We start from the raw sequence: 24,307 nt of genomic DNA on the forward strand, positions 1-24,307 counted from the left end.
GGGTTCTTTCAAGCGACAGTTGATTAGAATTCGGGAAAGTCACGCTACTGAGAGAACGAAGGATAAGTATGGGAAGTTTAGGGAGCCTTGGATAATTGTGAACCTTGGCAAAAAGAGAAAGGAGGCTTTTGTACCGTCTAAAAGGGGCAGCACGGTAGCGTTGTGGATAGCGCAATCGCTTAACAGCTCCAGGGTCCCAGGTTCGATTCCGGCTTGGGTCACTGTCTGTGCGGAGTCTGCACATCCTCCCCGTGTGTGCGTGGGTTTCCTCCGGGTGCTCCGGTTTCCTCCCACAGTCCAAAGATGTGCAGGTTAGGTGGATTGGCCATGATAAATTGCCCTTAGTGTCCAAAATTGCCCTTAGTGTTGGGTGGTGTTACTGGGTTATGGGGATAGGGTGGAGGTGTTGACCTTGGGTTAGGTGCTCTTTCCAAGAGCCGGTGCAGACTCGATGGGCCAAATGGCCTCCTGCACTGTAAATTCTATGATCAATACTAAATGAGTACTTTGCATCAGTGTTCACCAAAGAATAGGACTTTGTGGAAGATGATTATTGGTAGGGCGTCTGGATAGTCTGGGTCATGTGACATCAAAAAGGAGGAGGTATTAGGTGTTTTAAAAGACATTAAGGTCGATAGGTCTCCTGGGCTAGATGGGATTTACCCCAAAATATGGAGGGAAGCAAGGGAGAAAATTGCTGGGACCTTGACTGACATCTTTCTATCCTCATTGGCTACAGGTGAGGTCCCAGAGGAGTGGAGAATAGCTAATGCGGTACCACTGTTTAAGAAAGATAGCAGGGATAATCCTAGAAACTATAGACTGGTGAACTGCACATCGGTAGGAGATAAATTATTGGAGAGAATTCTCAGGGACAGGATTTATACCCATTGGAAACAAAAGGACTCATGAACGATAGACAGCATTGTTTTGTGAAAGGGAGATCATGCCGCACTAACATGATCGAGTTTTTTGAGGAGGTGACAAAGATGATTGATGGGGGGTGGGGCGGTGGATGTTGTTTACATGGACTTCATATAAGCCTTTGAAAACGTGGCTCATGGTAGACTGATACTAAAGATGAAGTCACACGAAATCAGAGGTGAGGTGGCAAGATGGATACAGAACTGGCTCGGTCACATAAGGCAGAGGGTAGCCATAGAAGGGTGTTTTTCTGAATGGAAAGTTGTGACTCGTGGTGTTCCACAGGGATTTGTGCTGGGCCCTCAGTGGTATACATAAAAGATTTGGAGAAAAATGTAGGTGGTCTGATTAGTATGTTCGCGGATGGCCAAGGTTGGTAGTGTGGCAGATAGTGTTGAGGATTGTCAGAGGATACAGCAGGACACAGATAGGTTGGCAACTTGGGAAGAGAATTAGCAAATGGAGTTTAATCTAGACGTATGTGAGGTAATGCATTTTGGTAGGTCTAACAAAGAGGGTAAATATACAGTAAATGGAAACCTCTTAGGAATACAGAAAGTCAGAGAGATCTGGGCATGCAGGTCCACAGATCTGAACACAAATGAATGAAATGAAATGAAAATTGCTTATTGTCACGAGTACATAGAACATAGAACATAGAACGATACAGCGCAGTACAGGCCCTTCGGCCCACGATGTTGCACCGACATGGGAAGTCAAAAACTAAAGGCCATCTAACCTACACTATGCCATTATCATCCATATGCTTATCCAATAAACTTCTAAATGCCCTCAATGTTGGCGAGTTCACTACTGTTGCAGGTAGGGCATTCCACGGCCTCACCACACTTTGCGTAAGAAACCTACCTCTGACGTCTGTCCTATATCTATTACCCCTCAATTTATGGCTATGTCCCCTCGTGCTAGCCACCTCCATCCGCGGGAGAAGGCTCTCACTGTCCACCCTATCTAACCCTCTGATCATTTTGTATGCCTCTATTAAGTCACCTCTTAACCTTCTTCTCTCTAACGAAAACAACCTCAAGTCAATCAGCCTTTCCTCATAAGATTTTCCCTCCATACCAGGCAACATCCTGGTAAATCTCCTCTGCACCCGTTCCAAAGCTTCCACGTCCTTCCTATAATGAGGCGACCAGAACTGTACGCAATACTCCAAATGCGGCCGTACCAGAGTTTTGTACAGCTGCAACATGACCTCATGGCTCCGGAACTCAATCCCTCTACCAATAAAGGCCAACACACCATAGGCCTTCTTCACAACCCTATCAACCTGGGTGGCAACTTTCAGGGATCTATGTACATGGACACCGAGATCCCTCTGCTCATCCACACTGCCAAGAATTTTACCATTAGCCAAATATTCCGCATTCCTGTTATTCTTTCCAAAGTGAATCACCTCACACTTCTCTACATTAAACTCCATTTGCCACCTCTCAGCCCAGCTCTGCAGCTTATCTATGTCCCTCTGTAACCTGCAACATCCTTCCACACTGTCTACAACTCCACCGACTTTAGTGTCATCTGCAAATTTACTCACCCAACCTTCTGTGCCCTCCTCTAGGTGATTGATAAAAATGACAAACAGCAACGGCCCCAGAACAGATCCTTGTGGTATGCCACTCGTAACTGAACTCCATTCTGAACATTTGCCATCAACCACTACCCTCTGTCTTCTTCCAACCAGCCAATTTCTGATCCACATCTCTAAATCACCCTCAATCCCCAGCCTCCGTATTTCCTGCAATAGCCGACCGTGGGGAACCTTATCAAACGCTTTACTGAAATCCGTATACACCACATCAACTGCTCTACCCTCGTCTACCTGTTCAGTCACCTTCTCAAAGAACTCGATAAGGTTTGTGAGGCATGACCTACCCTTCACAAAACCATGCTGACTATCCCTAATCATATTATTCCTATCTAGATGATTATAAATCGTATCTCTTATAATCCTCTCCAAGACTATACCCACAACAGACGTGAGGCTCACCGGCCTATAGTTACCGGGGTTATCTCTACTCCCCTTCTTGAACAAAGGGACCACATTTGCTACCCTCCAGTCCTCTGGCACTATTCCTGTAGCCAATGATGACCTAAAAATCAAAACCAAAGGCTCAGCAATCTCTTCCCTGGCTTCCCAGAGAATCCTAGGATAAATCCCATCAGGCCCCGGGGACTTATCTATTTTCACCTTGTCCAGAATTGCCAACACTTCTTCCCTACGCACCTCAATGCCATCTATTCTAATAGCCTGGGTCTCAGCATTCTCCTCCACAACATTATCTTTTTCCTGAGTGAATACTGACGAAAAGTATTCATTTAGTATCTCGCTTATCTCCTCAGCCTCCACACACAACTTCCCACCACTGTCCTTGACTGGCCCTACTCTTACCCTAGTCATTCTTTTATTCCTGACATACCTATAGAAAGCTTTTGGGTTTTCCTTGATCCTACCTGCCAAAGACTTCTCATGTCCCCTCCTTGCTCGTCTTAGTTCTCTCTTTATATCCTTCCTCGCTTCCTTGTAACTATCAAGCGCCCCAACTGAAACTTCACGCCTCATCTTCACATTGGCCTCCTTCTTCCTCTGAACAAGAGATTCCACTTCTTTGGTAAACCACGGTTCCCTTGCTCTACCCCTTCCTCCCTGCCTGACTGGTACGTACTTATCAAGAACACGCAACAGCTGTTCCTTGAACAACCTCCACATATCCAGTGTGCCCAACCCTTGCAGCTTACTTCTCCAACCTACACATCCTAAGTCATGTCTAATGGCATCATAATTGCCCTTCCCCCAGCTATAACTCTTGCCCTGCGGGGTATACTTATCCCTTTCCATCATTAACGTAAAGGTCACCGAATTGTGGTCACTGTTTCCAAAGTGCTCATCTACCTCCAGATCTAACACCTGGCCTGGTTCATTACCCAAAACCAAATCCAATGTGGCCTCGCCTCTTGTTGGCCTGTGAACATATTGTGTCAGGAAACCCTCCTGCACACATTGTACAAAGAACGACCCATCTAATGTACTCGAACTATATCTTTTCCAGTCAATATTAGGAAAGTTAAAGTCTCCCATAACAACTACCCTGTTACTTTCGCTCTTTTCCAGAATCATCTTCGCCATCCTTTCCTCTACATCCCTAGAACTATTAGGTGGCCTATAGAAAACTCCCAACAGGGTGACCTCTCCTTTCCTGTTTCTAACCTCAGCCCATACTACCTCGGAAGAAGTGTCCCCATCTAGCATCCTTTCCGCCACCGTAATACTGTCCTTGACTAGCAGCGCCACACCTCCCCCTCTTTTGCCCCCTTCTCTGAGCTTACTAAAACACCTAAACCCCGGAACCTGCAACAACCATTCCTGTCCCTGCTCTATCCATGTCTCTGAAATGGCCACAACATCGAAGTCCCAGGTACCAACCCATGCTGCCAGTTCCCCTACCTTATTTCGTATACTCCTGGCATTGAAGTAGGCACACTTCAAACCACCTACCTGAACACTGGCACCCTCCTGCGAAGTCAAATCTGTGCTCCTGACCTCTATACCCATTGTCATGGGGGATTTAATTTTCCAAATATTGACTGGAAACACTATAGTTCAAGTACTTTAGATGGGTCCGTTTTTGTCCATTGTGTGCAGGAGGGTTTCCTGACGCAGTATGTAGATGGGCCAACGAGAGGCGAGGCTGTATTGGATTTGGTACTGGGTAATGAACCAGGACAGGTGTCAGATTTGGAGGTAGGTGAGCACTTTGGTGATAGTGACCACAATTCGATTATGTTTACTTTAGTGATGGAAAGGGATAGGTATATACCGCAAGGCAAGTCATATCTGGGGGAAAGGCAATCATGATGCGATGAGGCAAGACTTAGGATGCATCGGCTGGAGAGGAAAACTGCAGGGGATGGGCACAATGGAAATGTGGAGCATGTTCAAGGAACAGCTACTGCGTGTCCTTGATAAGTATGTACCTGTTAGGCAGGGAGGAAGTGGTCGAGCGAGGGAACCATGGTTTACTAAAGCTGTTGAAACGCTTGTCAAGAGGAAGAAGGAGGCTTCTGTAAAGATGAGACGTGATGGTTCAGTTAGGACGCTTGAGAGTTACAAGTTAGCTAGGAAGGCTCTAAAGAGAGAGCTAAGAAGAGCCAGGAGGGGACATGAGAAGTCTTTGGCAGGTAGGATCAAGGATAACCCTAAAGCTTTCTATAGATATGTCGGGAATAAAAGAATGACTAGGGTAAGAGTAGGGCCAGTCAAGGACAGTAGTGGGAAGTTGTGCGTGGAGTCTGAGGAGATGGGAGAGGCGCTAAATGAGTACTTTTCGTCCGTATCCACACAGGAAAAAGACAATGTTGTCGAGGAGAATACTGAGATACAGGCTACTTGAGTAGAAAGGCTTGAGGTTCAGAAGGAGTAGGTATCAGCGATTCTGGAAAGTGTTAAAATAGATAAGTCCCCTGGGCTGGATGGGATTTATCCTAGGATTCTCTGGGAAGCTAGGGAGTAGATTGCTGAGCCTTTGGCTTTGATCTTTAAGTCATCTTTGTCTTCAGGAATAGTGCCAGAAGACTGGAGGATAGCAAATGTTGTCCTCTTGTTCAAGAAGGGGAGTAGAGATAACCCCGGTAACTATAGACCAGTGAGCCTTACTTCTGTTGTGGGCAACGTCTTGGAAAGGTTTATAAGAGATAGGATGTATAATCATCTGGAAAGGAATAATTTGATTAGCGATAGTCAACATGGTTTTGTGAAGGGTAGGTCGTGCCTCACAACCTTATTGAGTTCTTCGAGAAGGTGACCAAATAGGTGGATGAGAGTAAAGCAGTTGATGTGGTGTGGATTTCAGTAAAGCGTTTGATAAGTTTCCCCACGGTAGGCTATTGCAGAAAATATGGAGGTGTGGGATTCAGGGTTATTTAGCAGTTTGGATCAGAAATTGGCTAGCTGATAGAAGACAAAGGGTGGTGGTTGATAGGAAATGTTCAGACTGGTGTCCAGTTACTAGTGGTGTACCACAAGGATCTGTTTTGGGGCCGTTGCTGTTTGTCATTTTTATAAATGACCTGGAGGAGGGCGTAGTAGGATGGGTGAGTAAATTTGCATTTGGTTGAATGGACAATGCTCGTGTGAGATTAATGACTTCCAAAAGCATGTTGAGCACCACTGATAAAAATGTCTGCTATGATCTCTGACACGATTGCATCATTTATGGTTATTTTTATCTAATTCCTTCAGCAATAAGGTGCTTAATGTATTGAGCAATTTGTGCCGGAGGGTAACCGAAAACCTGGAAGGTGAAAAGGAATAGGGAAAGTTCCTGCATTTAACTGGATGCCTTTTTATGTACGTTTTTATATATGGAGACATGGCGATACTATAGGGGGAGTGGAACTGATTGGATTGCTCTACAGAGTGCTAGCCTGGACTTAATGAGCCGAATAGCTCCCTCCTGTGCTGGAATTAATCCACGACCTGACAGAAATGAAAAACAAACTGAAGACTGGAATTTTAAATAAAGAGCCATTCTTATTGTGTGAAGATGGTGGAGAGGTCAAGTTAAAGAAGTGGGTGTAGTAAGGCTAGAATGCTGAACAATGGGACTGGAGCTTAATGACTGCTTGGTTTTATTATACAGACTGATCTGTAATAATGTTTATTTCCCGATATAGCATTAGCCCAGCTCTGTTACGACAGGCATCCTATGGCACCATCAAGATCGGAACTTACCAAAGTTTGAAACGCTTGTTTGTAAGCTGTCCACAAGGTTAGTTTGACTTCATGTGAATATTTGGTGATTATTTTTGGTGATCCTTGTTTACACTGGAACATCACATTATCACAACTTCCTTACTGAGCCTGGCTCACTGAACTAAACATTTCTCATTGAATCTGATTCTCCGACCTGCCCTGTGTTCATTGCAAAACATAGAATCTTTAGCACAGGTGCAAATTCTTCAGTCCTTTCTGCCTTGATTTTCGACATAATTCAACAATTCAAAACAATATCAATTTCATGTTGTTTCAGATAGCAACATTGCATTGTTTATGTTAAAAAAAAAATCTAAATTAGCTGTCTAAGAAAAATATCATGGGCATTTTATTGGAGGAAACTATTACTTGACTCAGTAATTGTGGACATTACTAGCCCAGTGACTATTGACGGTGCGATCACACTGGCCCAGTCACTGTGGACGGTGTCATTTACTAGCCCAGTGACTATTTTGGGTGTGATCACGCTGGCCCAGTGACTGTTGACAGTATCGTCACACTGGTCCAGTGACTGTGGACGGTGTGATCACACTGGCCCAGTGACTGTCAACGGCATCGTCACACTGGCCCAGTGACTGTCAATGGCAGTGTCACACTGGCCCAGTGACTATTGACGGTGTGATCACGCTGGCCCAGTGACTGTCGATGGTGTCATCACACTGGCCCAGTGACTGTCAATGGCAGTGTGACACTGGCCCAGTGACTGTCGATGGCAGTGTCACACTGGCCCAGTGACTGTCGATGGCAGTGTCACACTGGCCCAGTGATTGTCGATGGCAGCGTCACACTGGCCCAGTGATTGTCGACGGTATCGTCACACTGGCCCAGTGACTGTCAATGGCAGTGTCACACTGGCCCAGTGACTATTGACGGTGTGATCACGCTGGCCCAGTGACTGTCGATGGTGTCATCACACTGGCCCAGTGACTGTCAATGGCAGTGTCACACTGGGCCAGTGATTGTCGACGGTATCGTCACACTGGCCCAGTGACTGTCAATGGCAGTGTCACACTGGCCCAGTGACTGTCGATGGTGTCATCACACTGGCCCAGTGACTGTCAATGGCAGTGTCACACTGGCCCAGTGATTGTCGACGGTATTGTCACACTGGCCCAGTGACTGTCGATGGCAGTGTCACACTGGCCCAGTGATTGTCGATGGCAGCATCACACTGGCCCAGTGATTGTCGACGGTATTGTCACACTGGCCCAGTGACTGTCGATGGTAGCGTCACACTGGCCCAGTGATTGTCGACGGTATTGTCACACTGGCCCAGTGACTGTCGATGGCAGTGTCACACTGGCCCAGTGATTGTCGATGGCAGCGTCACACTGGGCCAGTGATTGTCGACGGTATCGTCACACTGGCCCAGTGACTGTCGTCACACTGGCCCAGTGACTGTCGATGGCAGTGTCACACTGGCCCAGTGACTGTCAATGGCAGCGTCACACTGGCCCAGTGATTGTCGACGGTATCGTCACACTGGCCCAGTGACTGTCGATGGCAGTGTCACACTGGCCTAGTGACTGTCGATGGCAGTGTCACACTGGCCCAGTGACTGTCGATGGCAGTGTCACACTGGCCTAGTGACTGTCGACGGCGTCATCACACTGGCCCAGTGACTGTCAACGGTGTCATCTCACCGGGCAGTGATTAGGAACAGAAATGCATTGTTTTGATTTTCACAGTGAATTTTACCTCTAGTTGTGAAGAGATACAAGAGGAGAGTGAAGATGGAGGTGGAGCAAACCTTTTTGCTGCTGCCTGCAAGAATTGTTTGAAGTTCTGATTGAAAATACTTAAAATTAAAACATGGATCAGAAGGGGCTTGCGAATGTAACAGTAATCTACACATTGACTTTCAATGTGCTGGGGAGAAGAAACTTTTGTGCCTTTTAATACTTGTCCCTTTAATTTCTTTAAAGTGTTAATATTACTTTTGCGCACTGTGCCCCTGGCCTGCCTTTCCATTCATGTGAATTCTTTTCAATTTGCAGAAGAAACGCTCCTTGTAAATGTTCTGTGTGGGATTCTTGCTGGAGTAATTTCATCCTCGATTGCCAACCCGACAGATGTTCTAAAGGTACATGGAATAATTGTCAAAAATACAGTACACTCCTTTTAGCTCGTGCATGTGGGAAGCCAAGTTCAGTCCCTAGGTTGAGGAGCTGTGTGATAATGGAAACAGGAATGTGTTTCTACATGAACAGAAAATTCAGGAAAGTTCAACCAACGCATAGCACAGTTTCAATTTGCACCTTGGGGGCCATGCATACTCCCCAACAACAACATTTATATGCAGGCACTTCGGAGGAGTATAATCAAACTTCATTTGATATCAGAACCAAGCAAGGAGATATCAGAACAAGTGAAGAAAAGCTTAATCAGAGAGAGAGGTTTAAAGGAGATAGTTGAAGGTAAGACCACTAATGTTGAGGTGATAAAAAGGGGAATGTGCAGGAGACTGCAATTGGAAGCTTGCAGTAATCTCAGAAAGGATGTTACAGAGAAGAGAGGTGACATGTTAAGGGAGGGATTTCAATACACAGATGAGAATTTTAGACCTGAACTCGGCATAGTTCTGCCGAGGTGTAAAAGGTTTTAGGTTAGACGGGCAGCATGGTCAACACACGCCTGTTTCTGTGCTGTACTTTTCTTTGTCGTTTGAGAACCAGTGTAGGTCAGGGATTACACAGGGTTGATGGATGACTCTGGCTTGATGCAGGTTTACTTGCTGGAGGCAAGTTTTGGGTGAGTTTCGGATTGCAGGAGGTAGAAGAAAGGAGACCAGCCAGGAGAGCATTAACATTGTTGAGTGTGGAGTTATTAGAGGCTCAGATAACAGTTTCAGTGGAGGGTGAGCTGCGGTATGGGTGGGTGAATATTGCAAAATTACAGAAGTGTAAGTAAGCACTTTTGGAGATTTAGAGGATAGGAGATTGGGGACTGAGATCAGGGTCAACACCCAAGATTGTTTGGTTCAGCCTCAGGACCCTGGAAGAAGGATGCGAGTGGGTGGCAATGGTTGAAGCCAGGCTTTGGTCTTTGCAATATTTAATTCAAGGAGATTTCTGCTTTTCCAGCATTCAGTGTCAGAAAAGCAGCCTGACATATGAGAGGCCATGGAGGGTTTGAGCGAAATGGTGCAGAGATAGAGGTGGCTGTCAGTGTTCATGTGGAACCTGACATGTTCCTGGATATTGTTGCTGAGGCACCATGTAAATGAGACGAAGAGGAGGGAGGGAAGGACGTGGCTGGGATGGTTGCTGTACAGGTATCTCCTGGAAATACATTAGAAGTAACAGTCTGGGAAGTGGGAAGAGAAGCCACAGCAGATGATCCTCTAATTTAAAGTGGACAAGAATTTGAAGTGGACAAAGATTACCCGGGAAGGACAGTGGAGCAGTTTTCGACGAGAAGGATGGTGTCAAACATGTTCACGATTGCAGAAAGGTAAAAATAAATAAGGATGGATAGTTTACCATGGTTGCAGCCAAGTAAGATGTAATTTATTTACAATGGTTAGTGCCCTTTAAGTACTCTGGGAGAGGTGAAACCTGATTGGATGGGTTAAAACATAATATTCTGGGTAAGATGGGGAAACGGCAACACGTTGAAGGGTTCTGGAAAAGAAAGGAAACTTGGAAATTTAGCAGAAGTATGTAAGCATGGACGGGTTAAGGGTTAGAGATTGACTCTGTGTGTGTATGTGCAACAATGGAGGATTTGAGCCTTGAGGGTCTATGCTTGGAGAGCTATCAGCAGTGTGCAAGGATCGAGGGCTTAGGCTTGGAGATTCATTAGGAGTATACTCAGGTGGAGGATTTAAGGGTTGGAGATTGGCTGGGAACGTGTGAGGATGGAGGGTTCAATTATTGTAGATCGACTGGGAGTATGCAAGGAAGAATGATTAGAGGTTAACCTGGAGGCTGCAAGGATGGTGGGTTTAAGGATTGGAGATTTACCGGGAGTGAACATGATGGAGGATTTAAGGGTTGGAGATTGTTTGGAAATGTGCAAGAACAGTGAGTTTAGGGTTGGAGATTGACTAGGGGTGTGCGAGGATGGAGGGTTTAAAGGTTCGAGATTATTTGGGTGTGTGCAAGGATGGAGGGTTTAAAGGTTGGGGATTGACAGGCGAGTGTGTGAGGATGGAGGGTTTGAAAGGCTAAGTGTGTAAGGATGAAGGGTTTAAGGGTTGGAGATTGAATGGGAGTGTTCGAGGATGAGTGTTTTGAGTTTGAAATGGATGGGAGTGTGCAACGATGGATAGTTTTGGGTTGGAGAATGACCAGGAAAGTGTAAGGGTTGGGGTTGGCTGGAGGTTTGCAATGATTTTTTTTTTTTTTTTTTTAATTTTTTTTAAAAAATAAATTTAGATTAGCCAATTATTTTTTCCAATTAAGGGGCAATTTAGCGTGGCCAATCCACCTACTCTGCACATTTTTGGGTTGTGGGGGCGAAACCCACGCAGACACGGGGAGAATGTGCAAACTCCACACGGACAGTGACCCAGAGCCGGGATCGAACCTGGGACCTCAGCGCCGTGAGGCGGTTGTGCTAACCAGTAGGCCACCGTGCTGCCCCGAGGTTTGCAATGATGATGGGTTTAAGGATTGGAGATTTACCGGGTGTGAGCCGATGGAGGATTTACTCGTTAGAGATTAACCGGGTCTGTGCAAGGATGGTGAACATAAGGCTTGGAAATCGAATGGGTGTGTGCAAGGATTGAAGAGTGTTTAGGGTTAGAGATTGACAGGTGAGTGAGCAAGAATGGAGTGCTTCTGATTGCAAGGTTGGCGGGACTGATGTATGAGGAGAGATTGAATCGGTTCAGATTGTATTGGCTGGTGTTCAAAAGAATGAGGGGGATCTCATAGAAACCTATAAAATTCCAGCAGGACCAAACAGGATAGATGCAACAAGGATGTTCCCGATGGTGGGTGTGCCCAGAACCAGGGGTCACAGCCTGAGAATACGGGGTAGACCATTTCAGACAGAGCTGAGGAGGAATTTCTTCACCCAGAGAGTGATGAGCCTTTGGAGTTTGTTACCACAGGACGTAGTTGACCCAAAACATTGTATGTTTTCAAGAAGCGGATACAGCACTTCGGGCAAAGGGGATCAATGGATGTGGGGGGACAATTTGATTAGGCTATTGAGTTGGATGCTCAGCCATGGTCATAATAAATGGTGGAGCAGGCTAGAGGGGCCAGATGGCCTACTCCCACTCCTAGTTCTCATGTTCTTATTATGTTCTTATTTTCTATGTTTCCATGTTTAACGGATGGAGATTCGGGAATGTGTGAGGGTGAAGAATTTAAGGCTCCGAATTCTCTGCGAGTATGAAGAATGAAGAATTTAAGGGTTGGGTATTCATCGAGTCCCTACAGTGCAAAGGGAGGCCATTCGGCACGTCGAGTTTGCACCGAGCCTTGGAAAAACACCCTCCCTAGGTCCTAGCCCCGTAACCCCACCCAACCTTTGGACACTGAGGGGCAGTTTAGCATAGGCAATCCACCTAACCTGTGTATCTTTGGGCTGTGGGAGGAAACCGGAACACATGGAGGAAACACATGTAGACATGGGGAGAATGTGCAAACTCTGCACAGTCAGTCGAGGTGAGAATCGCACCCGGGTCCTTGGCATTGTGAGGCAGCACTGCTAACCACAGTGCCACCATGTCACTCCGGGAGTGTGCAGGATGGAGGGTTTAAGGGTTGGAGATTGACCGGGTATGTACACGCTGGAGGGTTTAAGGGTTGTGGATCGACCGAAATGTGCTGATGGAGGGTTTAAGGGTTTGGGATGGACCGGAAGTGTGCACAATAGGAGGTTTAAGGGTTGGGGATTGAACAGGAGTGTGCATGATGGAGGGTTTAAGGGTTGGGGATTGACCAGAAGTGTGCACAATAGGAGGTTTAAGAGTTGGGGATTGACCGGGAGTGTGCATGATGGAGGGTTTAAGGGTTTGGGATTGACTGGAAGTGTGCACAATAGGAGGTTTAAGGGTTGGGGATTGAACGGGAGTGTGCATGATGGAGGGTTTAAGGGTTGGGGATTGACCAGAAGTGTGCACAATAGGAGGTTTAAGAGTTGGGGATTGACCGGGAGTGTGCATGATGGAGGGTTTAAGGGTTGGGGATTGACCGGGAGTGTGCATGATGGAGGGTTTAAGGGTTGGGGATTGACCGGGAATGTGCACAATGGAGGGTTTAAGGATTTGGGATTGACCGGACGTGTGCACAATAGGAGGTTTAAGGGTTGGGGATTGACTGGGAGTGTGCACGATGGAGGATTTAAATTTTGGAGATTGTCTGGGAGTGTGCACGATGGGGAGTTTAAGGATTGGAGATTGACCGGGAATGTGCACGATGGAGGGTTTAAGGCTTAGTGATTGACCGGGAATGTGCATGATGGAGGGTTTATGGGTTGGAGATATGGGTTGAATATGGAGGCTTTGAAAGGCTGTGTGTGTAAGGATGGAGTGTTTAAGGGTTGGGGATCGAATGGGATTGTTCACGGATGAGTGTTTTGAGTTTGAAATGGACGGGAGAGTGCAACAATGGATTGTTTCGGGTTGGAGAATGACCAGGAAGGTGTCAGGGTTGGGGTTGGCTGGAGGTTTGCAAGGATGAGTGGGCAGCATGGTACCATTGCGGATAGCACAATCGCTTCACAGCTCCAGGGTCCCAGGTTCGATTCCAGCTTGGGTCACTGTCTGTGCGGAGTCTGCACATCCTCCCCGTGTGTGCGTGGGTTTCCTCCGGGTGCTCCGGTTTCCTCCCACAGACCAAAGATGTGCAAGTTAGGTGGATTGGACATGATAAATTGCCCTTAGTGTCCAAAATTGCCCTTAGTGTTAGGTGGTGTTACTGGGTTATGGGGATAGGGTGGAGATGTTGACCTTGGGTAGGGTGCTCTTTCCAGGAGCCGGTGCAGACTCGATGGGCCGAATGGCCTCCTTCTGCACTGTAAGATCTATGATGATGGGTTTAAGGATTGGAGATTTACCGGGAGTGAGCTAATGGAGGATTTACTCGTTAGAGGTTAACCGGGACTGTGCAAGGATGGTGTACATAAGGCTTGGAAATCGAATGGGTGTGTGCAAGGATTGAAGCGTGTTTAGGGTTAGAGATTGACAGGTGAGTGAGCAAGAATGGAGTGTTTCTGATTGCAAGGTTGGCGGGACTGACGTATGAGGAGAGATTGAATCGGTTCAGATTGTATTGGCTGGTGTTCAAAAGAATGAGGGGGATCTCATATAAACCTATAAAATTCCAGCAGGACCAAACAGGATAGATGCAACAAGGATGTTCCCGGTGGTGGGTGTGCCCAGAACTGTGCTGTATGACTCTATGACATTCTCAGGCAACGCATTCCCAATCTGTGTGAATCTCACTGTGTGGAAAGGTCCCTCTCCATGTCCCCGTTGCTACTTTTGCCAATAACCTTAAGTCCGTGCCCTCTTGCTCTCGCTTTTTCCAACAATGGAACAGATTATCGCTATCTAGTCCTCCTAGAACATCTCTTCAAATCTTCTCTCAACCTTCCCAACTTGTCTACTCTATCTCCTTCAACTGTAGTTCCTTAACGCTGGAACCATTCTCGTAAACCTTGTCTGCACTCTGCACTGCCTTCCCATCTTTCATAAAGTGTGTTGGCTAGCTTTAGATGCAACACTCATGTCTTACCCATGTCGATGATCTGGCACATCTTGCAGAGATTGCCATGGCAGGGTTGTGTGGTGTCGTGGTCGCTGTTCTGAAGGCTGGGTAGTTTGCTGCTCATCTTGCCAAGGTCGTCCCCACACCTTGCCTTCAAACAACCCCGCAATCTCAAACAAACCATTGTTTGCAGCAAACTACTCAGCCTTCAGAACAGCGACCACGACACCACACAACCCTGCCATGACAACGCAGAATCGCTGAGCAGAAACTTATAGCCAAGTTCGGCACACATGAGTACGGCCTCAACCTGATTCATGTCGCATTACATTCATCCCCACCATCTGGCCTGTGGTTGCGAAATCCTACCAACTGTCCTGGATTGAGACAATTCACACCTCTTTAACCTGGGGTTGCCCCTATCTCTGTATCTGTAAAGACTGAATTACCTGCAAATGCTTGCATTCAAGGCATTATCTTGCATCTTTGACTTTGTCGATATATATATTTCTGGAACATACCTCTTCATTCACCTGAGGAAGGAGCAGTACTCCGAAAGCTAGTGTTTGAAACAAACCTGTTGAACTTTAACCTGGTGTTGTAAGACTTCTTACTGTGCTCACCCCAGCCCAACGCCGACATCTCCACATTTTGTCTATTATTAGTTTTTCTTTCTTCAGATTCCTAAGATGTTCTGAAGTCTTTTGTGTATCTTAAAATGGAAGATCTATGTTGTTACCTTGGCTTTCACATGCTAAACTCAGTTGCCATAGTTGAGTGCTGAAGTGCAGACTTCAGTGCATAATCACCAAGGTCTGAATGCTGACCAACAAGCACAGTAACAGCTCTGGGAGCTGAACGACAGACACAGTAACAGCTCTGGGAACTGAACAACAGACACAGTAACAGCTCTTGGAGCTGAACGACAGACACAGTTACTGCTCTGGGAGCTGAATGACAGACACAGTTACTGCTCTGGGAGCTGAACGACAGACACAGTAACAGCTCTGGGAGCTGAACGACAGACACAGTAACATCTCTGGGAACTGAACGACAGACACAGTAACATCTCTGGGAGCTGAGCGACAGACACAGTTACTGCTCTGGGAGCTGAACGACAGACACAGTTACTGCTCTGGGAGCTGAACGACAGACACAGTAACAGCTCTGGGAGCTGAACGACAGACACAGTTACTGCTCTGGGAGCTGAACGACAGACACAGTTACTGCTCTGGGAGCTGAGCGACAGACACAGCAACAGCTCTGGGAGCTGAGCGACAGACACAGTTTCAGCTCAGGGAGCTGAATGATAGGCACAGTAACAGCTCTGGACGCTGAATGACAGGCACAGCAACTGCTCTGGGAGCTAAACTACAGGCACAGTAACAGCACTGAACTGTCTTTGTTTGTGGAAATGAGAATCACATCTCTGCCCAAATTTCTCTCTCAAAGAGGAATTATTATAATTCATTGCTGTGGGTGAATTATCCGTTATCCATAATAAACACATAGTGAGTAATCCCCAATCCACTGGTTCTCCTGGCTGACTACTGATACAGTGTAACTGTTTGATTCTCTTTTTAGATTCGGATGCAGGCTCAAAGTGGTCTGTGTCAGGGCAGTATGATCGGTAACTTTATTAATATCTACCAGCAAGAGGGTACCAGGGGTTTATGGAGGGTAAGTATTGAAATATTCAATATAGTAGTACTATCGATCAGTTTATGCTATTTTCTGCTGTCCTATGCTTAAGTTGTTGCTGTGATGCAGCCTACAGCTGCAGACTGCTTTCCCTGAATGCTAGTTCTTTTTGACACTCTTCGTGCAAAAGGATGGAATTATTTGGATTATAAGAAGGCCATTTTGTATTGATGGAAAAAATAGTGAAGCATATTTCAATTTATTTTTCACTGGGATGGGAGTCGAGTTTGATGGTGGTGGAGGTGTGGTGCAGAGGTTATATGTGTATCACCAGTACAAGATGGACCTTTCTGCTCAGATGTTGGCTGTGGAGGCAGGGGTACAGGAATGTTTTCCTTTAGAAGTATGGGGGTGGGGGGCATGGGTGGGTAATGTGTGGCGGTATAAGAGAGACTGCAGGAGAGTTTTGGATAAAGGGATGCCAGGGGAAGATGGGATGGGTTATCAAATGGAAAGTAGAGTTGCAGATTGTGACTGGCCATACAATTGTGATTGCACAGGAGAGGGTCATACAGCCCATCATGTCCATGTGGCTTTCCTAAAGAGCAATTGATGTCCTGCAACTCCTCAGCCCATACCTCCATTCCCTGCATACATCCCTTTCAGATATTTCAAAACTACAAAAATGTGCGGCCTGAAGCAGGCCACTCTGCCCATCTGGAATCCTAAAATCCCTCCAGTGGAGAAGGAGGCCATTTGGCCCATTGAGTCTGCACCAACCGTCCAAAATAGCACTCTACCTAGGCCCACTCCCCATTCCTATCCTTGTAACCCTGTGCATTGAGACTAGCCAGCCCACCTAATTGTGCATCTTTGACCTGTGGGAGGAAACCGGAGCATCCGGGGGAATCCCAGGCAGACTCGGGGAGAATGGGCAAACTCCATACAGAGTCACCCAAGGCTGGAATCGAAACTGGGTCCCTGATGCTGTGAGGCAGCAGTGCTAACCAATGTGCCATCGTGCCTTTGTTGTCTGCCAGCTAACTAATAAGTCTGCTACCTCTTTCACCCTTTCAGGCAGTGAGTTCCAGAGCTCTACCACCCATTGGATGATTTTGTTCCCCCTCATCCCCCCTCTGATCCTTCCACTAATCAATTAAATCGATGCCCTCTAGTCACTGACATCCATGCTAAGGAAAATAGGTCCTTCCCATCCACTCTATCCAGGCACCTTACATGCCTCAATCAAACCTCCTCTCAATCTCCTGTGTTCCAAGGGAACAACCTCAGCCTACCCAAATTTCCTCATAGCTTCAATTTTCCAGTCCTGGCAACATGGTTAATCGCCTCTGTTCCCTCTCTTTTGCAATTACATCCTTTTTGTAACGAGCTGACCAGAAGCAGTTCCACATTGCTTCTCAACCATCTTATCGACCTGCCCTATCTTCAGGTATCTGTGGACATTCACTCTAAGCTCCCTCATTCCTCTTCACCTCTCAGTAGCTTCCCATCAATTGTGCAATCCTTTGCCTTGTTTGACGACTCCAAGGTTGGAATTGAACCCAGGTGCCTGGCGCTGAGGCAACAGTGCTAACCACTGTGCCACCCACTTCCTGCCACAAACATCTTGAACATCCCCTACATTTATGTCCAAATCATTAATATATACCATGACAAGTAGGGTTATCATGTACTAAGCCCCGTGGAACCCTGCTGGAAATAGCTGTTCAGTCGCAAACACACCCATTAAACATTACCTGTTGTTTCCTGCCAGTGAGCTACTTTTCTTTTTTTTAATAAATTTAGAGTACCCAATTCATTTTTTCCAATTAAGGGGCAATTTAGCATGGCCAATCCACCTAGCCTGCACATCTTTGGGTTGTGGGGGCGAAACCCACGCAAACACGGGGAGAATGTACAAACTCCACAGACAGTGACCCAGAGCTGGGATCGAACCTGGGACCTCGGCGCCATGAGGCAGCAGGGCTAACCCACTGCGCCACTCTGCTGCCCAAGCTACTTTTCTAACCAGTTTGCATTAACAGAATTAATTCCAATAATTTGCCCCTGACCCAAGGTCAGAAGGACTGGCCTATAATTATTCGGTCCATCTAATAATAATAATCTTTATTATTGTCACAAGTAGGCTTACATTAACACTGCAGTGAAGTTACTGTGAAAAGCCCATAGTCGCCACATTCCGGCACCTGTTCGGGTCACAGAGGTAGAATTCAGAATTCCCAAATTACCTAATAGCTCGTCTTTCGGGACTTGTGGGAGGAAACCGGAGCACCCGGAGGAAACCCATGCCGACACAGAGAGAACGTGCAGACTCAGCACAGACAGTGATCCAAGCCATCTCTCACTCCATTTTTGAACAAAGTTACAACAAAGTCCTCCGACTGAATACCTTGCTGTGAAGTTCTCCCAGTTGATTAATGGCGATAAGGTATTTGTTGTGCCGGAGGTCGACAGGGCACACAGAGCCTTGAATGCTCCACAATCTCTTCCCTGGTTTTGTTTAACATTCTGGGATACATTTCATCATTCATAGAATTTACAGTGCAGAAGGAGGCCATTCGGCCCATCGAGTCTGCACCGGCTCTTGGAAAGAACACCCTACCCAAGGTCAACACCTCCACCCTATCCCCATAACCCAGTGACCCCACCCAACACTAAGGGCAATTTTGGACACCAAGGGCAATTTATCATGGCCAATCCACCTAACCTGCACACCTTTGGACTGTGGGAGGAAACAGGAGCACCCGGAGGAAACCCACGCACACGCGGGGAGGATGTGCAGACTCCGCGCAGACAGTGACCCAAGCCGGAATCGAACCTGGGACCCTGGAGCTGTGAAGCAATTGTGCTATCCACAATGCTACCGTGCTGCTCATCTGGCCCTGGTGATTTATCTGCTGTGAAGGATTCTCATCCCCTTCATGCTTCCTCTCTCCCCAGGTTTACCACATCCAATATTTCACACTCCTCCTTAACTGCACCTTCTACATCAATCTCCTCTTTTCTGAAAACTGACCACCACTTATTCAAAGGGAGGGAGTTACAGACCGGCTAACCTAACATCAGAAGTGGGGAAGATGCTCTCGTCTATTAGAAAGGATGTGATTAGAGAACACTTAGAAAATATCAATGGGATTAGACAAAATTAAAATGGATTTATGAGGTAAATCATGTTTGACAACTGGAACAAAGCTGACTATCCAGTCTTATCATGCCCATCATTATTTTGAGGACTTGTATCAGGTCGCTCCTCAGCCTCTGTCGTTCCAGTGAGAACAAACTGATTTTACCCTACCTCTCCTCATAGCTAATGCCCTTCATACCACGCAACATCCTGGTAAACCTATTCTGTACCCTCTCCAAAGCCTCCACATCCTTCTGCTCATGTGGCGACCAGAATTGAACACTATATTCCAAGTGATGCTGAACTAAGGTTCTATAGAGCTGAAGCATGACTTACCAATTTTTATGCTTAATGCCCCGTCTGATGGAGGCAAGCATGCCTTCTTGACTACCTTCGCCACCTGCGTTGTCACTTTCAGTGACCTGTGGACCTGCACACCCAGATCCCTCTGCCTGTCAGTACTCTTAAGGGTTCTGCCATTTACTGTATATTTCCCTCCTGTAGCAGACCTTCCAAAATGCATAGCCTCACATTTGTCATCTCTCCGCCCAGTCCCTAATCGATCTATAACCTGCTGCATCCTCTGACATTGTTATCCACAATTTCACCAACCTTCGTGTCGTCCGCAAACTTAGTAATCAGACCAGCTGGATGATTTGTAAAATAGGTCCATGTGCATACGTATGGACCTGAGTCTGGTGGGTCTACCCGAGGGAGTTGATGGCTTAAGGCTGACTGAATACCTTGCTGTGAAGTTCTCCCAGTTGATTAATGGCGATAAGGTATTTGTTGTGCCGGAGGTCGACAGGCACACAGGGCCTTGATGCAGAAACTGCGACCGCATGAGCCTCGAGCGGTGATCATTCGGGTTAGTAGTTTCCAGAGAAGGGAGCTGGTCCTGGAATAGGTCAAGAAAGCCCGAAACATCAACTGGGATGGCAACATGGTAAGGATTGACCAGGACGTTGGCACGGAACTGGCGAAATGACAGGGGGCCTTCAATAAGGTGAAGACGGTCCTGTTCAATTGAGAAGTGCAATTTTGGGTTGTGTACCCAGCAAAGCCAAGGGTTACGTTTGACTCAAAAGATTTCTATTTTGAAACTGCTGAGCAGGCCGAGATTTTATCAGAGATCGTGGTCTGGCGACGACTTGAGGAATGTTGGTTGGTTGGGTGTTAATACTTTACTGTTTCTATTGTTCATATTCATGTTGTTATGAGTTGAGTTGGGTTAATGGTGGGATTGTTTCCTCAGTTTTTTTTTTGTCACAAGATTATCCTTCTTTATGGGTTTATAGTTGTTGGGACGGTGGGGAGATGGGGTGTGTTTCCTTAGTTTAAGGCATTTGTTTATCATGGGCGGGAAAGAGGATCAGGGGGAAGAAACAACCTTGGGGCAGAAATGAAGGCGATTGTTAAGGAATAGGTGGGACTTGGAGTTGGGTGGTCACCTTACTAGCACTAAAAAGTTAGCTAGTTAACAGGGAGTAAAGTGGGGGATGTGGCTGCGACTTATTGGACTAGTTTGGTTAAGCTTAATGGGTCAAGAAGGACGATTTTTTGAAGGGGTGGATGATAGATGTGATCGGTTTCTGGGGGACCCGGTGCATCATGTGCACATGTTACGGTCGTGCTCAAAGCATGTGGGCCTCTGGAGAGACCATGTCGGTAATCCTGAACGTTGGGTTGGAGCCTGCGCATTGGTGGCGATTTTTGGGGTTTTGTTTGTGCTGGAACTCAGGACAGGGGCTGATGTCCTGGCCTTTGCCTCACTGGTAGCATGGGCACTGGTAGCATGGGTCATGAGCGGGATCAGGCGCGTCTTCGGAAGGCTTGGGTAAGCCAAGTTTTCTACTCGGGGTTTGATAGGGCCTGGGGAGTGGCAATCCTTATTAATCCTTTGGCGGAGGTAAGAGCAGATGCAGGAGGAAGGTATATTGTAGTAACTGGGGTGTTAGAAGGGATACAGGTGGTGTTTGTGAATGTGTACACCTCGAATTGGGATGATACAATGTTAATGAAACAGCTGCTGGCAAGGATACTGGATCAAGCAACCCAGTAGCTTATTATGGGAGGAGACATGAATTGTGTGCTAGACCCAAAGGTAGATCTTTCTAGGCCAAGATCGCTGGCCCCGGGGGGTATGGCTAAGACTTTGATGGGAAAAAAACAGGGCGGGTGTGGACAGACCCTTGGCAGTTTGGACACCCGGGAGAAAAACAGTCCTCGTTCTTCACCTCCGTACATAATGTTTTTTCCAGGATTGACTATTTTGTAATAAGTCGAGCTCTCGTGGCAGGGGTGAAGAAATCTGAGGACTCGGCGGTGGTCATTTCTGACCATGTTCCACGTTGCATGGACCTTGAATTGGGGGTATGCAAAGGATATCGAAAGGGATGGCGGCTGGATGTGGGTCTGCTAGTGGACATTGTGTTCTGTGCAAGGACCTTGGGGATTATATTTTAAATAATGACAATGGGGTGGTCTCTCCCTCGACACTGTGGGAAACTCTGAAGGTTGTCATTAGGAGAGAAATTATATCTTTCAAGACCCATGTGGAGCTGGAAGCAAGGAGGGAGCAGGAAAAACTAGTAGACAATATTATAGCGGTAGATCCTAAGTATGCGGACAGCCCATCCCCAGAACTATTAGAGGAGAGGAGAAAGCTGCAAACGCAGTTTAATTTGACCCTACAGATTTAGCAGTACGACAGCTGATGCGAGCTAAAGGGGCTAGTTATGAATATGGGGAGAAGACAAGTCGGCTCCTGGCATATGAACTGAGGAAACAGGCTGAGAGGGAGATTGCCCAGATTAGGGCAAGGAATGGGGGGGGCTGGTCTCAGATCAGGAGAAGGTAAATGAGGTAATTAAGACCTTTTACCAAAATACCAGATCGGACGTGGCCAGCACGTTGGTTATGTACCGATCTCAGAGGTGGAGGTTTGGAGTCAGACGCTGAGCAGGGTAAAGGTGACCTCATCCTGTACAAGGCTGAGTCTCGTCAGCTGAAAGTGGGGTTCTGAGCACACATCACGGAGGCTGGAATGATTCGATTTTTGAGGGGGTGAATGATAGATGTGATCGGTGTCTGGGGGGCCCAGCGCATCATGTGCACATGTTGTGGTCGTGCTCAAAGCTTTGGGCTCTGGAAGTCCTTTTTTGAGACTTTGGGGATTTGTTTGTGCTGCAACTGTGGACAGGGACTGATGTCCTGGCCTTTACCTCACTGTGGCATGGAACCTAATCCGCATGGGCTGTAGGCCAAGCACCATGGCATGGCTGGGTGACTTGATGGCGTTTTTAACACCTTGGAAAGGTTAATTTTACTGTGAGAGAGTCAGTGGAAGGGTTTTACCATCATACACCACAGAAAAGGCCCTTTGGCCCATTGGGTCTGCACTGGCCAAAAACAATCACTAATTATTCTAATCCCATTTCCCAGCACTTGGCTCATAGCCTTGTATGCCTTGGGATTGCAAGTGCACATCTAACTAGTTCTTAAATGTTATGAGGGTCTCTGCCACCACTACCCTTTCAGGCAGCGAGCTCCAAACTCCCACCACCCTCTGGGTAAAATGTTTTTCCCTCAAATCCCCTTGTTATGACACCCTGGGTGAGTGCACGATGGCGGCCGTTTATATTGTACTTTAAAGTGCTGGTCACTGTTAGCTGTTGCCTGGTGTGGGCAGGGTTGTGTGGGGGGGGGGGGGGGGGGGGGGGGGGGGGATTTAGTAACTAAGTTTTACTGTTGTAAGTGAAGAGGTAAAAATAATTTGAATAAAAATATTTCCCCCCCCCCCCCCCCCCCTCCCCCAAAAAGATGTGCCGGTTAAGTGGGGTCACGCAGATAGGGTGGGGGCTGGGCCTAGGTGGGGTGCTTTTTCAGAGAGTCGGTGCAGAATCGATGGGCCGAACGGCCTCCTCTGCACTGTAGGAATTCTATGATTAACTTTTCAGGCAAGATTTATTCTTTAAGAAAAGATGAACTGTAATACACTACTCCTTCACCTAACCATACATTTACAGGTATGTACAGATGTATAAGGATTATATAGGTTACAAAATATTCTATACTTTAATGGTCTCAGTAAATATATAGTCCATGTAAACCAATCGGTGATCTATGGTCAGACGCAGCCACACCTGAAACCAAGTGACAGATGTCACCCGAATAACATCTGTGGGTTTCTCATCAAACCCACCCAGGTGCTTATTGTACTGTAGGACAACTGGTCTCACTGGCTTTCACATAAGGGTTTCCAAACTCCACTCCAAACCAAAAACCATGGCTTAACCAGGAGATTGACTACCGACTTAAGGCCTGGTCTGAGACGTTCAAGACGGGCAACTCTGACCTATACAAGAAATCCAGGTACAACCTCCGTAAAGTCATCAGGGATGTCAAGAGACAATATCAGACCAAGCTAGAGTCACAGACCAACGTCACGGACTCTCATCAGTTGAGGCAAGGTTTCAAACAACATAACAGGCTACATAGCAAAGCCGAGTAGAATCTCCGGCAGCAGCATCCCCCTTCTTGATGAACTCAATGCTTTCTGTGCTCGGTTCGAGCAGGAAACCATTAAGCTATTGTCAACTGCCCCAGCAGCCTCGGACAGAACCATATTTACCACCACAGCTTCTGAAGTCAAATTGACCTTCCTGACAGTGAACCCTCAGAAAGCGACGGGGTCCCTGATCATGCACTTGTATCCTGCGCGGACCAGCTGGCAGATGTTACGATAACATTAGACAGGAATTGAAGAATTTGGATTGGGTGCGGATGTTGGATAATAAATCAACATCTGACGTGTGGGAGTCTTTCAAGCGACAGCTGATTAGGATTCAGGAAAGTCACGTTCCTGAGAGAATGAAGGATAAATATGGAAAGTTTAGGGAGCCTTGGATAACGAGGGATATCGTGAACCTCATCAAAAAGAAAAAGGAGACTTTTGTAGGGTCAAGATGGTGGGAACAGTCAAAACCCTTGAGTATAGAGAAAGTAGGAAGGCACTGAAACGGGAAATTAGGAGGGCCAGGAGGGGTCATGAAAAGTGCTTGGCAAGTAGGATTAAGGTGAATCCCAAAGATTTTTATTCATATGTAAAACGCAAGAGGGTGGCCAGGGAAAGGA

At 46.8% G+C, this 24,307-nt stretch overlaps 1 protein-coding gene across 1 annotated transcript in view; it reads left to right on the forward strand.

Moving 5' to 3' along the window:
• slc25a14 (solute carrier family 25 member 14) overlaps nt 1-24,307 on the forward strand; it is a 63,677-nt gene that overhangs the window by 15,574 nt on the left and 23,796 nt on the right. Inside the window, exons 4-6 of the mRNA XM_038775298.1 lie at nt 6,619-6,713; nt 8,716-8,801; nt 15,970-16,065. Coding sequence (XP_038631226.1) covers nt 6,619-6,713; nt 8,716-8,801; nt 15,970-16,065 — 277 coding nt within the window. The remainder of the gene's footprint in view (nt 1-6,618; nt 6,714-8,715; nt 8,802-15,969; nt 16,066-24,307) is intronic.

Source organism: Scyliorhinus canicula, chromosome 17, assembly GCF_902713615.1.
Source record: "Scyliorhinus canicula chromosome 17, sScyCan1.1, whole genome shotgun sequence".
Classification (NCBI taxonomy): domain Eukaryota; kingdom Metazoa; phylum Chordata; class Chondrichthyes; order Carcharhiniformes; family Scyliorhinidae; genus Scyliorhinus; species Scyliorhinus canicula.